Here is a 19,464-nt window from a genome sequence, read left to right on the forward strand (position 1 = left end):
GGGTATCTGGGTACTGTACTGCTATCAGAGGGTATCTGGGTACTGTACAGCAGACAGAGGGTATCTGGGTACTGTACTGCAGGCAGCGGGTAGCTGGGTACTGTACTGCAGGCAGAGGGTAGCTGGGTACTGTACTGCTATCAGAGGGTATCTGGGTACTGTACAGCGGACAGAGGGTATCTGGGTACTGTACTGCAGGCAGAGGGTAGCTGGGTACTGTACTGCTATCAGAGGGTATCTGGGTACTGTACAGCAGACAGAGGGTATCTGGGTACTGTACTGCAGGCAGAGGGTAGCTGGGTACTGTACTGCTATCAGAGGGTATCTGGGTACTGTGCAGCAGACAGAGGGTATCTGGGTACTGTACTGCAGACGGGGGGTAGCTGGGTACTGTACTGCAGACGTAGGGTAGCTGGGTACTGTACTGCAGACGGAGGGTAGCTGGGTACTGTACTGCAGACAGAAGGTAGCTAGGTACTGTACTGCTATCAGAGGGTATCTGGGTACTGTACAGCAGACAGAGGGTATCTGGGTACTTTACTGCTATCAGAGGATAGCTGGGTACTGTACTGCAGACAGAGGGTAGCTGGGTACTGTACTACAAACGGAGGGTAGCTGGGTTCTGTACTGCAGACGGAGGGTAGCTGGGTACTGTACTGCAGACGTAGGGTAGCTGGGTACTGTACTGCAGACGTAGGGTAGCTGGGTACTGTACTGCAGACGGAGGGTAGCTGGGTACTGTACTGCAGACGGAGGGTAGCTGGGTACTGTACTGCAGACAGAAGGTAGCTGGGTACTGTACTGCTATCAGAGGGTATCTGGGTACTGTACAGCAGGCAGAGGGTATCTGGGTACTGTACTGCTATCAGAGGGTATCTGGGTACTGTACAGCAGACAGAGGGTATCTGGGTACTGTACTGCAGGCAGAGGGTAGCTGGGTACTGTACTGCAGGCAGAGGGTAGCTGGGTACTGTACTGCTATCAGAGGGTATCTGGGTACTGTACAGCGGACAGAGGGTATCTGGGTACTGTACTGCAGGCAGAGGGTAGCTGGGTACTGTACTGCTATCAGAGGGTATCTGGGTACTGTACAGCAGACAGAGGGTATCTGGGTACTGTACAGCATACAGAGGGTATCTGGGTACTGTACTGCAGGCAGAGGGTAGTTGGGTACTGTACTGCTATCAGAGGGTATCTGGGTACTGTGCAGCAGACAGAGGGTATCTGGGTACTGTACTGCAGACGGAGGGTAGCTGGGTACTGTACTGCAGACGTAGGGTAGCTGGGTACTGTACTGCAGACGGAGGGTAGCTGGGTACTGTACTGCAGACAGAAGGTAGCTAGGTACTGTACTGCTATCAGAGGGTATCTGGGTACTGTACAGCAGACAGAGGGTATCTGGGTACTTTACTGCTATCAGAGGATAGCTGGGTACTGTACTGCAGACAGAGGGTAGCTGGGTACTGTACTACAGACGGAGGGTAGCTGGGTTCTGTACTGCAGACGGAGGGTAGCTGGGTACTGTACTGCAGACGTAGGGTAGCTGGGTACTGTACTGCAGACGGAGGGTAGCTGGGTACTGTACTGCAGACAGAGGGTAGCTGGGTACTGTACTGCAGACAGAAGGTAGCTGGGTACTGTACTGCTATCAGAGGGTATCTGGGTACTGTATAGCAGGCAGAGGGTATCTGGGTACTGTACTGCAGACAGAGGGTAGCTGGGTACTGTACTGCAGACAGAGGGTATCTGGGTACTGTACTGCTATCAGAGGGTATCTGGGTACTGTACAGCAGACAGAGGGTATCTGGGTACTGTACTGCAGGCAGAGGGTAGCTGGTTACTGTACTGCAGACAGAGGGTAGCTGGGTACTGTACTGCAGACAGAAGGTAGCTGGGTACTGTACTGCTATCAGAGGGTATCTGGGTACTGTACATCAGACAGAGGGTATCTGGGTACTGTACTGCTATCAGAGGGTAGCTGGGTACTGTACTGCAGACAGAGGGTATCTGGGTACTGTACTGCAGACAGAGGGTATCTGGGTACTGTACTGCTATCAGAGGGTATCTGGGTACTGTACAGCAGACAGAGGGTATCTGGGTACTGTACTGCAGGCAGAGGGTAGCTGGGTACTGTACTGCAGACAGATGGTAGCTGGGTACTGTACTACAGACGGAGGGTAGCTGGGTACTGTACTACAGACGGAGGGTAACTGGGTTCTGTACTGCAGACGGAGGGTAACTGGGTTCTGTACTGCAGACGGAGGGTAGCTGGGTACTGTACTGCAGACGGAGGGTAGCTGGGTACTGTATTGCAGACAGAGGGTAGCTGGGTACTGTACTGCAGACAGAAGGCAGCTGGGTACTGTACTGCTATCAGAGGGTATCTGGGTACTGTACAGCAGGCAGAGGGTATCTGGGTACTGTACTGCTATCAGAGGGTATCTGGGTACTGTACAGCAGACAGAGGGTAGCTGGGTACTGTACTGCAGGCAGAGGGTAGCTGGGTACTGTACTGCAGGCAGAGGGTAGCTGGGTACTGTACTGCTATCAGAGGGTATCTGGGTACTGTACAGCGGACAGAGGGTATCTGGGTACTGTACTGCAGGCAGAGGGTAGCTGGGTACTGTACTGCTATCAGAAGGTATCTGGGTACTGTACTGCTATCAGAGGGTATCTGGGTACTGTGCAGCAGACAGAGGGTATCTGGGTACTGTACAGTAGACAGAGGGTATCTGGGTACTGTACTGCAGGCAGAGGGTAGCTGGGTACTGTACTGCTATCAGAGGGTATCTGGGTACTGTACTGCAGGCAGAGGGTATCTGGGTACTGTACTGCAGGCAGAGGGTAGCTGGGTACTGTACTGCTATCAGAAGGTATCTGGGTACTGTACTGCTATCAGAGGGTATCTGGGTACTGTGCAGCAGACAGAGGGTATCTGGGTACTGTACAGTAGACAGAGGGTATCTGGGTACTGTACTGCAGGCAGAGGGTAGCTGGGTACTGTACTGCTATCAGAGGGTATCTGGGTACTGTACTGCTATCAGAGGGTATCTGGGTACTGTGCAGCAGACAGAGGGTATCTGGGTACTGTACAGTAGACAGAGGGTATCTGGGTACTGTACTGCAGGCAGAGGGTATCTGGGTACTGTACTGCTATCAGAGGGTATCTGGGTACTGTACAGCAGGCAGAGGGTATCTGGGTACTGTACTGCTATCAGAGGGTATCTGGGTACTGTACAGCAGACAGTGATTCCCCCTCTATGATTCCCCCTCCACGACACCCATAGAGGGAGAATAGAACCTGTGGCGAGCAAAGCTCACCACCAAACCCACAGAGTGGATCGTTGCGCTTGCCCCCTGCCGGCATTCTACTGACATTCGGCATCATGTGTGGCTGTAAATCATACCAATCCCCAGCTAGTTACTAGTTAGACAGAGGGTATATAGGTACTGTACTGCAGGCAGAGGGTATATAGGTACTGTACTGCAGACAGAGGGTATATAGGTGCTGTACTGCAGACAGAGGGTATATAGGTGCTGTACCGCAGACAGGAGAAGACCTCTGCTAATGAAATTACGTCAGTTATTTATCTGTTCCCATTGGCTGTTTGCACATTGTTCCGCTGTTTCTTAAATGCAGCTGGAAAAGTGACATTTGCTCTGTTCTTAATGCACATCTAGTATTTTATATAACGTCCTTTTTCTTCTGTTTTCTCCTCATTTTCTGCATTATTCTCACCCTTCCTTGTTTCTCTCTCATCTCCATGCTGTGTGTTTTTATTACCTTTACTCCTTGTGACGTCACACCCCATCTGACTCATCCATGATATAAAACTGTCCTGGTTTCTGGATTTGGCATCTTTTCCGTCACTTTTCCAATGTCTGGCCCAGGCCCCTCCCCCCTGCAGCACGCACAGTTCCTTCTCCACAGTCTGGAGGGACACAGTGATCTGGTTACTTGCGTTCTTATCCATGACACATATATAATTTCCGGGAGGTGAGCCATCCATGTCACCTCTAGCAGATACATTTAAACCAGTGATAGACAACTGATGTGGAAATGCCCTGTAGCCCTTTGGGTGATAGAACATGCTTTGACTTGTAGTTCCCCATGAGCAGGACAGCTGCACGCTTGATGGTCTTTGCCTTAAACCATGCGATTCCCATCCTCATTTGCATTTTCCATGGGATATCTAGTAGCAGATGCAATGGTGCACGTTTTGCGAACACATGTTGCAGTTTTGGGAACTTGGGGACTAATTCAGGTTCGATCGCAGTGTGCGAGAAGGTCGCGGGGTGGGGAGAGCGGCGGCAACGCTCCGTTTCCAGGGAGACGGAGCGTTGCGGGGGGGGGGGGGGGGCTGTGCGTCATGAACAGGGGGCGGAGGCAGACAAACGGGGGCTGCGCCGGCAGGAGGCTCCCACAGTTTCTGCTAAGAAGCAGAAATTGTGAACGCTCTGCAATTTCTGCTTGTTCAACTGGGGGAGGCTCCGGTCAGCATGCTGGGCAGCCTTGCCCAGCGATGTGTGGCCCCCAGCATGCGATCCAAAGGATTGCAAATTCTGCTGATTAGCAGAATTTGCTATCCAACCTGACTTAGCCCCTGCGTCTGCATCTGACTATGCATCTGTGAGCAGCTACAGGTGATACAGAGTTGTATTCATCTCGGTCGCATCTCCACCTGTGGCCGACTGGGTTTAACTTAGCGCCAATGGGGCATACGCACTTAGGGCCTAATTCAGATCTGATCGCTGGGCTGCGTTTTTTGCTGCCCTGCTATCAGATAGTTGCCGCCTACAGGGGGAGTGTATTTTTGCTGTGCAAGTGTGCGATCGCATGTGTAGCAGAGAGTCTCTGCGCAGCCCAGGACTGACTCCTCCAGTGCGATTGATTTCTGCTGATCAGGGCCGGAGCTGACGTCGGACACCCTCCCTGATAACAGTCACTTAACACCCACAATCGCACTCTTCCTGTCAATCACCTTTTGAACGCCCGTGCAAATGGATCCTTCGCACCATCCCATCGCTGATTGGCGAAGCCCGTTGTAGCCGTCCGGCGCATTGCGGTGCATGCGCAGTTCGGATCTGATCGCCCGCTGTGCGAAAACGCACAGCAGCGATCAGATCTGAATTAACCCCTTAGGCCATTTATATTTGAGCTTGTTGTGGGACTGTGGTCAAAGTTGCGGGCTCAGCAGTTGTGCGTACCCAGCGATGGAAGATAGAGAATGCACCAAGGGATAGGTATAAATGCACATTATTAGCGGCCGTCGCTACTTTCACAAAGGGATGGTATGGGGGTGGTGAGGCTGTATGGATGTCGCTAGCTCCTAATATGGGCACATTTATTTCCATGTACGCAGTAATTCCCACGCAGTTGCATTAAGTGTCATGGCACCAAGGGTGTAGCGGAGATTTCTGAACAGCTCTCCAATCCGTTTTCTTCCCCACCTGTGTCATCTCCTTTCCTTTCTTTGTACATCTCTCCTTATGCCTCTGTCTTGGGACAGCTGGGACACCTCAGTACGTGTCTGGGATATAGCGTCCTGCGTGGAGCTCAAGATGTTTTCTGGCCACACCGGAGGGGTCACATGTCTGGCACTAATCGCACAAGGGGAATCAAAGTTAAGTAAGTGACGCATAAGGGCAGATGACGGGGCAGGATCCTGGTGTTTGCCCGTTATTGGAGGTTCTAAGTGACTTTTCTGACTTACAGACTCGGATCTTCTACCTGCTCGCGAGGATTTTGTCGCCAGTGGATCGACGGACAGCAGCGTTAAAGTGTGGAGCCTGATCACAGGTGACAACTGCAGCGGCTGGTAGGAGCGGTACCGTAATGGTGTGGCTGGTGCAGGTTAGGAGGAGACAGGAAGCCATAGCAAGTAGGCAGAGATGATACAATAACATATTTAGGGACTATGCATTTATAGTGAGGGCATACCAAGGTATAGGTGGGGAGAGATGTATCAAGCTGTGTAAGAGTGGAAAAGTTGACACGGTCTCGCTGTTGGCGGCTGCTTGGACCTCCAGTTGACTTGAGTAGCAGAAGTCAATATGCCGGTGGACATTCAGCGTTGGAGAATGTTGGTTTATAGAAGAAAGCTATAAGACTATATAGTGGAGTTTCTCTTCTTACTGGTGGACTGTCGTCAGTAAGGAACGAGTTGGGACCTTGTGCGTCCTGAGATCCACAGGGATAGTGGGATGCTAGAACCTCACGTCCCGTTCTCATGCTTCCTTTCAGGTCAACCGCTGCTCAGTATATACACATTCTCCGCTGTATCAGCTGTCACACATATTCCAGATACGAAGCTGCTGATATCTGGATCAGGTGAGTCTCGCTGGCTCTCTGCCGTTATTCCTCCATGTTAGCCTGGGACGGTATTGGGAGGGTGGGCATACTAAGCCCAGTGGTACCAGTGCCACTAAGGGGACCCAGGCGTCTTTATTTTACATTAAAAAAAAAACCTCGCATCCAGTGCGCTATTGAGATATATAGATGCAATCACTATCCCGGCAGTCGGGATCCCGGCGATCAGGATACCGACTCTGGAATCCCGACAGCCGGTGAAATGCCAGCGACCGCAATCCCGGCCCTATTCCCCCTCGGGTGGTGATCCATGTCACCCGTGGAGGGGGAATATGACCCTGTGGTGAGCGAAGCTTGCCACTGGGCCCAATGTGTGGCGAGCCCGCGAGGGGACACGCTACGCTTGTTGCCGGAATTCCAGCTGGCGGGTTCCCGGTGTTGGTCTCTTGACTGCCAGGATCCGGACAGCCGGGATCACACACTGATCCATATATATATATATATATATATATATATATATATAGGGCTTGGTACGATATGCGGTTCAGCGTATTGGACTAGGCGCTAGACATGGCTCAGCATATTATACTTCGTATACAGCGGCTAAACCGTGACTAAAGTCCTGGCCGAGACGCGAAAAGTGCCATTTAATCGCCAAAACAGGACACGTCGCACGTTTCTGCACGCCACCTTGGGAGGCTGTGAGCAGAATATAGGTGCCTGAACGGCAGAATAATTTAACAATTGCCGACGGACACCAAAAACAACAATTCAATTGTCCCCACATGTTCATTCATTAAAGATAATTCAAATTAAACAGCTCATTCCAAACTATTTGTCCCTCGTGTTCTGTATGTGGTTTACCCTCTATCATCACAACAGGGGCCAGATAGATACACCACTCTTCTGACATACGTACGCCTTGGGTGGTTGGACACAACACCAACCAAGCTACACCTCCTAATGAGACGTTCTCTGAGGTAAATTCATGTCTGCCTCTGAAATACAGTAACATTACCAGCTAGAACATAAATCTTTATTGAATGAATGTAAACGTTACGGGGTTACTCGAATGTCCTTATACATTTTATGTCAGTGCGAAATATTAAAAAGATTTATAGGATAAATAACAGAAAATGTGAATAAAGAGAAGAGAGTAATTCTATTAATCATCCCCATCTCTCAGAAGCCGCTCTGCTATAAGCACATAAACTCCGCTTTCCTCTTTAAATCATTTAAATGCATTTGGCTTCAATCCACACAGTTTAGCCAATAGTACATTTCTTACATAATTTCTTATGGGACCTTTTTATACTATTAATATTCCTGCTATTTATTCTTTATTTTACATAAAATATCAGATAAATATCCAAGAAATATCTTTATTACTTTCGGTATTAAGAGGCTACTTTTAAAGTCATAAGCTGTGATATCATTAGAAAAGTACGTCCTTCCAGAATCTCTATCCAAATCCAATGACTTATATTTTATATACTGTGTCTGAAATAAATTGTGTTCCATTCTGTAGCGCGTATTGAGCTTATATAAATTCCGTCCACTATTCATTCTGACGTTGACGTTCCTGAGCAGGTGAAACATGTTTGGACCTTTTTCTATATGAACAGTATCTATTATCACTGAATTGTTATATTAAACGGGGGTATTGTATATTCAGCCCTTTGTCAGGAGGAACGTGATGGGTGCATGGCGCTACGCACTGCCCTGGACGCTTGACTTTGTCGTCACACTCAGTGGCGCACGCAGGGGGGGTTTCCGAGGACCCAGAAACCTCCCTCCACCAAAAAAAAATAAAAAAATAATTATTATAATTTTTTTGGCTGCATGAGTATTATTAATGGCTGTCTAGCGTCCTCTGCAGCCTGCTGTCTTCCTGGTGGCACTTGTAAGTGCTTAATAAAAGTTTACTTTATTTTAATTATAGTATATATATATATATATCCATGTGCATACATATATACACATGTATATACATACATATAAACACACACACATATGATATATATATACATGTGTGTGATATATATATATATATATACACACACAGACACACTAGTTTTACGGACCCAGCATATACTGGGTCACCTCTGTCCCCACTCCCGTGATTGGCTCCATCCAGTTCTGGAAACCCCCCCATGCAAATCCTGCGTTTGCCACTGACACTAGGTGTCGCACCACAGCTTGTGCGTGTTCTGTAGAGGCTTATGGGCCCCACATACTGGCTGATTACACTGAAAGATATGAGCGATCGCGATCATTAATGAACAAGATATCGTTCCTATCTTTAAAGGCCCATACACACTTGCCAGTTAAAATGAGCGACGTCACTTATTTTCCCCCCTTCCTGAGCGATGCCGCTCATTTTGTCGGCCAGTGTGTATGCCGCCAGCGAAGAACGATGTGCGGCCCTGCGTGTCGGCAACGATCGTCGCTGTCGGCAGTGCATGCAAGCTTGATCTGGACTGTCGTCCTGGAGCTGCATGCACGGCCGGCGGCTGCGTGACATCACTGAGCAATATAAGCGGTCATATCGGTCAGTGTGTACGAGCGGCCGCCCACCGCCCGGCCCAACAGGGGAAACACTAGACGACGTGGTTCATGGATGGAGGGACGTCGTCTAGTGTGTATGGACCTTCAGTGTATAGGCACCAGCGATGAACGATGTGCGGCCCCTCTCCCGTTCATCGTTGGTGCCGGCTCGTTTATACATGCAAGCCAATATGGACAATCTAGTCCACATTAGCATGCAGGGCTATGGGGCCGGGTGACGGGGGGAGTGAAGAAACTTCAATTGGTTAAAAACCACTTAGAATAGTAGAGAATATTAACTGAGGAATGACTGTTATTACCTTAATGCACACACCCAATGTATTCATATATAAAGATTAATTTATTAAAATACAGTAAAACAAATTGTTAAAATACTAAAGATTTCATTTACACAAAACAGTTTTTCACCAAAAATAGCAATGACAACTTTGAGGCTTTTAATAGCCCATTCACTTTTACAGATATAACATATAGTTTTCATCCAACGCGTTTCGTCTTAGGCAACTTCTTCAGGGGTGTCTTTGAATGTGAAAAAAGGAGAACAAAGGGTGTTTTTTAATGTGCAGAACTGATCCATAGTTTAAAAAACAATTAAAATGTTACTACTTTTTTGTTATCTTTTTTGTTTATTTTTTTATATATATATATATATTTGCCTAATTTGAAAAATAATCTCCTATATATTAGCCCTGTGACTCGGTGCCTGGCCCTCTAACGCTGGGCGGAGTCTCAGATGTGGGCTAATCTACTGTATGCAGATCAGTGACGGCTGCCGGACACCCTGCACGTTCTCGGCGCACATGTCCCCAGTCTTTCATCGTCCCCCCGCCGAAGATGTAAGGGCGGGAGGCGACTCTCTGTCTGACGCCGAGCGGCTCCCACTCCCCGCCTGAGCCCCGGCGCCTTTCCCCTGCCACCTGTCACAGTACCCTCTTCAACAGCCTGCCCCAGCGAGGAGACAGGCAACCCTGCAGTGCGCTCCTATTGCTGTCATAGCCCTCCGTCCGGTGCTCCCGCTAGAGCGGGTCCCCGCTCCGGACATGATGGCTGCCTGATGTGCCCAGTGCGGGCCGCTGCATGTGGGGTTGCTGGCGGGGGGAGATGCGAGGCAGAGCGGCACCCGTGGCAGCAGGTACACCGCACACTGCTGTGCTCCCTGGCGGGGGGGGGGAGATGTGGGGGAGGCATGAGGCACAGCGGCACCCGTGGCAACAGGGACACCGCTCACTGCTGTGCTCCCCGGCTGCCTGGCGGGGGGATGTGCGGCAGAGCGGCACCCGCGGCAGCAGGGACACGGCACACTGGTGAGCTCCCCGGCTGCCTGGGGGAGGAGATGTGGGGGAGATATGAGGCACAGCGGCTCACACGGGTGCAGGGACACCGCACACTGGTGTGCTCCCCGGCTGGCCGCGACAGAGTTACCCTGACACTGAGTCCGGGTGGCCTGCGGCCCTGCTGCTGCTTCTGCTGATGATGAGAGATAGGATCCTTGGGGCAGAGATATTAGCAGTGTAACTGATAGCTGCTAATGATTACCCTCAAACTACCTTTCTGCCAGGTACAGTAACCGCAGCACATCCACCATCCACCGCACCTGCCCAGACCCTCCCCTATACGCAGTGCCTCCGGAACTCCTACCCCACCCACAGCCCCCCCGCCTCTGCCCCCCTCCAGCCACAGCATCTACATACACCCTCCCCATCCGCTGACATCCCCCACAACCACCCCCACATGCAGCGCCTCCAGACCCCCTACACCACCCACGGCCCCCACTCCCCTGCCCCTCCCTCAACCACAGACCCTCCCACCCACAGGCCACCCCCCTCCACCCACAGCCTCTACAGACACCCTCCCCCATCCGCCGTCAGCCCCCGCAGCCGCCCATCCCCCACCTGCAGCGCCTCCTCACCCCATACCCCACCTGCAGCACCCCCGCACTCGTCCATCCACCACCTGCAGTGCCTTCAGATCCTTCCACCATCAGCCGCACCTGTCACTCCAACACACGCCACTCCGCCACCCCTCCCCCCACACGCGGCGCCTCCAGACCCTCTACACCACCCACGCCCCCCACTCCCCTACCCCTCCCTCATCCACAGAACCTCCCAACCGCACCCCCCCCACCACCCACAGTCATCCCCCACAACCACTCCTCCCCCACCCGCACCACCTACTGACCCCCTACCCCACCCGCGGCCACACTGCAGCCACCGCTCAACCACCCGCAGCGCCTCCGGACCCCCTCCCCCATCTGCCGCATCCCCGCACCTGCCCCTCCCCCACACGCTTTGCTTTTGGACCCCCTACCCCACCCGCAGTGCACTCGCTCCTTCCCCACCCGCAGCACCTCCTAACACTCTGCCCCACTGCACCCGCCCCTCCACCACCCGCAGCACCTCCTAACACCCTGCCCCACTGCACCCGCCCCTCCACCACCCGCAGCACCTCCCGACCCCCTCACCCATCTGCCGCACCCCCACATGCACCTCCCCCACGCGCGTCGCTTACGGACTCCCTACCCCACCCACGGCGCACTCGCCCCTTCCCCACCTGCAGCGCCTCCGGAACCCCCTCCCCCATCCGGCAGATCCCCGTACCTCCCCTACCCGCGGCACCCCCGCCCCTCCCCCACCCATACCGCCTCCGGATCACACTCCCCCGCACATCCCCACCCGCAGCGCTCCCGACCCCCTCCCCCATCCGCGGTCCCACCCACACCCGCTGCATTCTGTACAGTGTGCCCTGCAGGCGCTGTTCACACCGTCGCAAGGGGCTACTATCCGACGCCCTTTCATTGTGCAATATTTAACCACTCACAACACTAGGAATGCAGGTATTACTTCATATAATACATATATTGAACGGCGTACAGATGTTAAGGAGGCGTAGCCCCTTACGACGGTGTGAAGAGCGCCCGTAGGGCGCGATGAAGCACCTAGTAATATAATAAAAATGGTCCTGGATGCAAAGTGACATTGCGTCTGTGCACATATCCATATGTCTTCATGCCTATAGCCGAGCTGCTCGCTCTGTTTCCATCTGCGGCTGTAACGGTCACTGTGCTGGGTTCAAGAGCCGTGAGAAACAGGTGGCGCTTCCTCGTAGGCACGTCTGGTTACATGACAATAACACTCCCAACAGACATGTAGTTTCGGTAAGGTAGCTGCCCAGTTGCCGTCCATTTCACAGAAGTATCCGGTCACGTATGGTGTGAATGTGCTGCTCTCCTATCCTCCGTCAAGGTGCGTATGCATGGTACAGCACATGCGCAATCTGCAGCAGCTTTTTATGGTGCATGCTCAGTCTGCAGATGATGGCCAGAAGTGCACACAGCCGAAGTTGCTGCGACTCTATGTGCTTCTGTAATATGACTATCCATCCAGCATGTATAATCGCACATACAGTGGCTACTGACCTAGCCGTTAACATGTTGCGGTCTCGCCATGCTTTGTCTGAACGTGGTCCATGGCCTGCTTTTACACATTTCACTTGGAGAAACGCGTGGGTTTGAGGACAAGAAAGGCGGTATTTGCAGAAATACAAAGGTTTACAGCAGCCAATGGTAGGAATTGGGCAGATGAAGGATTTTCTGTGCTACGAGTGTTTTATTATTATTTATTTATTACCAGTTATTTCTCTGGCTGGGTCCACAGGATTATCCACAGGATAACATTGGGATATTGTCGAGCGACAGCGAAAATGGCACCAACACGGTCACAAGCTTTCTGGCCTCCCAGGATGCATTGGGGCCTTCACCATATAGTCCCGCCCACTGACTCAGTCAGATCAGTTTTTTGCTTGGTGCGGCAGGAAGCCGCATGGTCACAAGTGCTGCTGTGAGAGCAGCCTCAAGCTTTTATTATTTTATTTTTATAGACTTACTATATTGTTTTTTTTTAGCGACTTATCTTCACAGCGTCTTAAACGCATTCTAGAAAGAGTCTCTCCAACAACTCCCCACCACAACGCTTACCTTCGGGTATCAGTGCTGTCTCGACGGGTGTCTGTGTCGGATGTTCTAGCAGGTCCAGCAGACGTAACCAGGCTGTGGCCGGAGCATGGGGAGACGGTGAGTCTATGGACTTCCTCTTACTAGAGGGGTCAGGACACAGCTACACTGATTTGGTGGAGACTACAAACAGTGTGTTGATGCGCCGAACATCTCGAGTGTGACAGCGCTACGCTCCGGGGATCATAGGCGCCAGGACTAGGTGAGGCCGCGATCCTGGGAGTTTAAGTCAACAGGGGGATTCAGACGCTCTCCTGGCCGCCCCTCCTCCGAGTTCATGGCCAGTTCCCGCGCGTCTCTCGTTTCATGAACTGAATGACCTCACTTCCGGCTCAGACGCTGCCACGAGGGTACTCGGTCGCAGCTTAGACGCTGCGGTTGTGTACACTGGAGATAAACCCGCCAGACCGAGTCACAGGCCTTAGCGTCTGCATACACGTGGAAGTCGCTCAGCGTCCGTGTCCGTTATCAGTTATACAAGAGCGGCGGTGTACACCAGTAGCGTCTGAATCCACTCAGCGTCTTACGAGCGTATTTGCTTGGATATGGAAGTGTGGTGAGTCTCCCTGTATCCTGCTCTACGGAGGCAGGGTATACAGTACTAGAAATTCTCTCTACTTCTTAGTATGCATTGTTAATTTTTAGTACCTATTGCATATGAGACCTGTATATTACTGTGTTTTCTGCATGTTATGTTGAAAAAAAGAACCAGTTTAAAACAGAAGTACAATTTTCCTACTTATGTATAAGTTATTATGGAGGTTGTATTCTCATATGGCAATGTCTAATGCTTTAACATGTGACTGACTGCTAGTATGTGTGCTGACTTTTCTGTGTAATGTCAGTCCTGTTCTGACCCTCAAATCAGGTGCACTGTGGTCAGATTGATTTCACCTCTATATACTGACATATAGGGTGATTTTCAGTCACAAAATTGTGTAGTCAATAACAGATTAATACCATGTCTGTGAGCGGCAAAAGTGACGAGGAGAATTTATCAAGCACTCCTACAGCCCTAACATGCTTATCTTGTAAGTCAGGGGTAATTGATATGAATCAATTGGTCACTTATGAGGGTTTGTGTGCAAACTGTTTCGCTTTTCAGCGAAGTAAAAAACAGGAGTTGGTTCAACCACCAACAGAGCCACCATGGAATATGTTCGTAAAGACTCTATCTTCAATAGCGGACAGGTTAACTCCGGTAGCACCACCTCAAGGGTTAAGTTACACTATGAACCCATACATGCAGCTCCCTTCCTATGGTTTGGTTCCAGTAGCCTCTACAAGCAACCAAGGGACAGGTAAGAAGGCTAAGACAGATACGTCTGTGTGGCAGACTACACAAGATGATACATCGGATGATGATGATACAATAGATTCAACTCCGTATGATGATCAGTCGCAGAGCTTTAGTTCAGAAGATGTAGCTGAACTTATTAATGCTGTGAAGGCTGTTCTCTCGTTGGAAGAGCCAGCCAAGACAGTGTTAAAAGCTAAAGCACCTGTATTTAAACTAACAAAATCAGTGAAAGCTGAATTCCCAGCATCAGATGAGCTGACGGAAATGATGGATAAGTCTTGGGCAGCGCCCAGTAAAAAGTATAAGATTCCTAAGAGATGGGATTCTTATTATCCATTTCCTGCTGTGGATTGTTTGAAAAGAGAAGTTCCTCCAAAAGTAGATGCACATGTTCTGCGACTTGTGCATAATTGAATGATGTCACAGACAGAAGGGTAGGAGAGCCTTTTGAAAAATATTTTTTCTCTAGTAGGAGCAGTGGTAAGACCTGCTATGGCTTCGGCCTGGGTAGCAAAGACAATGGGCGAATGGATAGAGGAACTAGAAAATGACATCCCTTCCCCTACTAGGGAGCAAGAGGATCGTTTTTGCCGTTTAAGACAATCTGCCCAGTATTTGGAAGAAGCAGCAATTGATGTAGATACAGTTGCTTCTAAAGCTTCAGCCTTGACAGTAGTCGCTCGCAGAGCAGTTTGGCTACGGACCTGGAAGGCAGATGCGGAGTCCAAGAAAGAATTGGAAGCATTGCCTTTTGTCGGCAATATATTATTTGGAAAACCTTTATCGGATATCCTAGAATCAGAGGCTGAATCGAAAAAGGTCAGATTTCCGGCTGCTTATAACCCCAAGTCCAAGGGTTCAAAATTTTGCTCATTTCGTTGGCAAAGCAAATCGAAAGCTAAAGAGGAGCCTAAGCAACCCCAGTTTAAAACCAGGGGTAGGAAGCAGTGGGCTAGTAAAAAGCCAGCTTCCAAGCCTGAACAGAAACCGTCAGCCTGAAGAGACGGGCCTCTGCCTGGAGGATTCCAGGGTTGGGGGCCGACTCCTTCTTTTTGCACACATATGGCAACAGTCAACAGCAGATGCTTGGGTGCAGAAGGTAGTATCTCAGGGGTATGGGTTCCCATTCAGGAGGCAGCCTCCTCAAAGATTTTTTTGCACCAGCCCGTCTCGTATAGAGTCAAAGGCCAATGCCCTGCAAGAAGCAGTCCAAAAATTACTGCAGTCAGGTATGATTGTCCCAGTACCTCCATCACAAAGGGGACAGGGGTTTTACTCCAATCTATTTCTAATCCAGAAGCCAAATGGGTCATTTCGACCAATTCTAAATCTGAAAATGTTGAACAAATACATATGGATCCCGAAGTTCCACATGGAGACTTTACGCTCCATAATGTTGGCTATGGAACCGGGAGATTACATGGTATCTCTGGATGTACGGGATGCTTACCTACATGTGCCAATAGCACTGTCGCATCAGTGTTACCTCAGGTTTGCCATCCTCCAGGAACATTTCCAGTTCCAAGCTCTGCCTTTCGGGCTAGCTACAGCACCCAGGGTGTTTACCAAGATCATGGTGGTTATGGCAACTTGTCTGTGCAAACAAGGGATAAGAATATTCCCATACCTAGACGACCTGTTAATCTTAGCACAGTCGCAAGATTTACTGTTGAGCCATCTTCAACAGACGATAGTTTGTTTACAGAGACACGGGTGGCTCATAAATTGGGAAAAGTCGTCCCTGAATCCGTCACAGCGGATGGTTCATTTGGGAGCCATATTGGATTCAGACCTACAGAAAGTTCTCTTACCAGAGAAAAAGATAGTCAAGGTGCAGGTCATGGCTCAGGAAGCGTTGCAAGCCCAGACAATGTCGGTCCATGCAGCAATGCGACTGTTGGGTCTGATGGTATCAACCTTCGACATGGTGGAATATGCGCAATTCCACTCCAGACCATTGCAGCACCTTATTCTGACCAAATGGAACGGAAATCATCAGACGATAAAGAAGCAGATGATAAAGATTCCAGTAAATGTAAAAAGGTCTCTAGCGTGGTGGCTACAGACAGACCATTTAAACAAGGGGAGACCCTTTTGGATAAAAGAGTGGCAAGTCCTGACAACAGATGCCAGCCTGCAAGGCTGGGGTGCGGTACTCGGAAGCCTATGGTTTCAGGGAAAATGGACCGCAAGGGAAAGTCGCCTGCCAATAAATCTGTCAGAAATAAGAGCCATTTACTTGGCTCTGGTTCAGGCAAAGGACAATTTACAAGGAAGACCAGTCCAGATCCGCTCATACAATGCGACGGCAGTAGCATACCTCAATCATCAAGGAGGAACTCACAGCAAGAGATTGATGGAGGAAGTAACTCCCATTCTAAAATGGGCGGAACTCCATCTCCCGGCATTGTCAGCAGTATTTGTCCCGGGTGTACTAAACTGGGAAGCGGACTTTCTCAGTCGGCACACAATTCAAGAAACCGAATGGGCACTACACCCAGAAGTGTTTCAGACACTGGTGAACAGATGGGGTCTACCAGAGATAGACCTTATGGCATCTCGTCTGAACAACAAAGTTCCAAGGTATGGATCGAGAACAAGGGACCCAGGAGCGGTCCTTGTAGACGCACTGTCAGTAGAATGGAGGTTTCAGCTGGCGTATCTGTTCCCGCCAATATCTCTGTTACCCAGAGTAGTGAGAAAGATTAAACAGGCAAAAGGAGCATTCATTCTAATAGCTCCAGCTTGGCCAAGAAGGCATTGGTACACAGATCTGTTGAGAATGTCCATGGAAGCACCGATACTGCTCCCTCAACGTCCAGATCTGCTAATGCAGGGTCCTTGTTGTCACAGTCATCTGGATCGCCTATCTTTGACGGCGTGGCTGTTGAAACCTCTATCTTATACCCCTTTTCCACTTACGATCACGGGTCGCAGCCGGGAGCCTGACACGGGAGCTGCCCCCTGCTGCGACCCGTGCTCGTCCCCTTTCCCATCAGCAGTCACAACCCGGCATATGCCGGGTTGGTGACGCTTCTAGTGACGCGGCAGGGGCGGCGCAGGGAGATCACATGATCTCCCAGCGCCGCCCTTCCATACAGTGTAAACGGGAGCCGTGTCGCATCGACACGGCTCCCGTTTACACTAGAACCCTACCCGGATCATTCCCGTGTCCTACCCAGGTAAATAGCCGGGTAGGATTCACGGGTCACTTGATCCGGGTTGACCCTTTTCCACTTGCCAAAAACACGGGTAAATGCGCGCCCCCGTGCATTTACCCGTGTTTTTTGAGCTAGTGGAAAAGGGGTATTAGAGGCTAAAGATGTACGGATGGTGTAATGGTTAGCATTACTGCCTCACAGCACTGAGGTCATGGGTTCGATTCCCATCATGGCCCTAACTGTGCGGAGTTTGTATATTCTCCCTGTACTTGCGTGGGTTTCCTCCGGGTACTCCGGTTTCCTCCCACAATCCAAAAATATACTGGTAGGTTAATTGGCTCCCAACAAAATTAACACTAGTATGAATGTGTCTGTGTGTACATGTGATAGGGAATATAGATTGTAAGCGGCAGGGACTGATGTGAATGGGCAAATATTCTCTGTACAGCGCTGCGGAATATGTGTGCGCTATATAAATAACTGGTAATAAATAAATAATAAATAAAGGTTTTTCGAAACAACCACTTGAGAGAGCAGATCTTAAGTGGTTAACAGTTAAAGTTCTTTTTTTACTGGCAATGGCGTCAGCCAGAAGAGTGTCAGATTTAGGAGCATTATCATGTAAGTCTCCTTTCCTAAGTTTTTTTTCCAGACAGAGCAGATCTCAGAACGAGATCTAGTTATCTTCCAAAGGTGGTATCAAAGTTTCACCTGAATGAAGAGATTGTAGTCCCAGCTTTTCAGGTATCAGGACTATCTGCGGGAGAAGCGTCACTGGACGTGGTCCGGGCTTTAAGAATCTACATAGGTCGTACTAGTGCCATCAGGAAAACAGATTCTCTCTTCATCCTCTACGGATTTCATAGAAGAGGATGGCCTGCTAGTAAACAGACGCTGGCGAGATGGCTCCGAATGGTAATATCAGAAGCTTATTCTCATGCAGATCTCCCTATTCCGGCTAATGTCTCTGCTCACTCTACACGTAAGGTAGGTCCTTCTTGGGCAGCACAGCAGGGTGCTTCAGCAGAACAGATATGTAGGGCAGCCACATGGTCTTCCATAAACACATTCATCAGACATTATGCCTTGGATACTTTTGCCTCTCATGACGCAGACTTCGGGCGAAAGGTCCTCCTGTGTAATCAGGAGCGTCCCCACCACTAAAATGGCTTTGGGAATCCCAATGTTATCCTGTGGATAATCCTGTGGACCCAGCGAGAGAAATATACGTTATGGTAAGAACTTACCGTTGATAACGTGATTTCTCTTATGTCCACAGGGATCCCACCCTGACGCATCTGATTTGAGGATCTTGACAATCACTAAACCTCTTCCTTCTTGTATGGAAGGGTGTGCATGTGTGTTCTTAACGCCTGTACAGGTCTCTGCCTGATGTTCCTGCCTAAAATCACTGTGGAAAGAACTGATCTGACTGAGTCAGTGGGCGGGACTATATAGTGGAGGCCCCAATGCATCCTGGGAGGCCAGAAAGCTTCTGACCGTGTTGGTGCCATTTTCGCTGTCGCTCGACAATATCCCAATGTTATCCTGTGGATACCTGTGGACATAAGAGAAATCACGTTATCAACGGTAAGTTCTTACCATAACGTATATTTATATAGCGCACACATATTCTGCAGCGCTTTACAGAGAATATTTGCCCATTCACATCATTCCCTGCCCCAGTGGAGCTTACAATCTATATTCCCTATCACATATACACACACACGCATTCATGCTAGGGTTAATTTTTGTTGGGAGCCAGTTAACCTACCAGTATATTTTTGGATTGTGGGAGGAAACCGGAGTAGTCGGAGGAAACCCACGCAAGTACGGGGAGAACATACAAACTCCACGCAGTTAGGGCCATGGTGGGAATCGAACCCATGACAGTGCTGTGAGGCAGTAATGCTAACCATTACACCATCCGTGCTGCCCATTTAGATGTATAAATGAGACCTGTTTTACACCGAACGCCAGAAATTAGATTTCATTGTAGTGGAGTACAGGTGACAGGTGAAGAGGGCACATTTTCTGGCGCGTTGCTGGCTTCCTGGGAGGTGGAGTCTCATCAGCACATAATGTATAATATACAGTACATATAATAATATATATA

General features: G+C 49.9%; 1 protein-coding gene across 6 annotated transcripts in view; it reads left to right on the forward strand.

The window, feature by feature from the left end:
• Positions 1-19,464, forward strand: part of LOC135056819 (WD repeat-containing protein 5-like) — a 101,546-nt gene that overhangs the window by 26,692 nt on the left and 55,390 nt on the right. For all 6 annotated transcript variants that reach the window (XM_063962455.1, XM_063962452.1, XM_063962450.1 and 3 more), the window contains exons 5-8: positions 3,892-3,997; positions 5,511-5,629; positions 5,717-5,800; positions 6,245-6,331. In XM_063962455.1, the coding sequence (XP_063818525.1) occupies positions 3,892-3,997; positions 5,511-5,629; positions 5,717-5,800; positions 6,245-6,331 (396 nt within the window). The remainder of the gene's footprint in view (positions 1-3,891; positions 3,998-5,510; positions 5,630-5,716; positions 5,801-6,244; positions 6,332-19,464) is intronic.

Source organism: Pseudophryne corroboree, chromosome 3 (assembly GCF_028390025.1).
Source record: "Pseudophryne corroboree isolate aPseCor3 chromosome 3, aPseCor3.hap2, whole genome shotgun sequence".
Classification (NCBI taxonomy): domain Eukaryota; kingdom Metazoa; phylum Chordata; class Amphibia; order Anura; family Myobatrachidae; genus Pseudophryne; species Pseudophryne corroboree.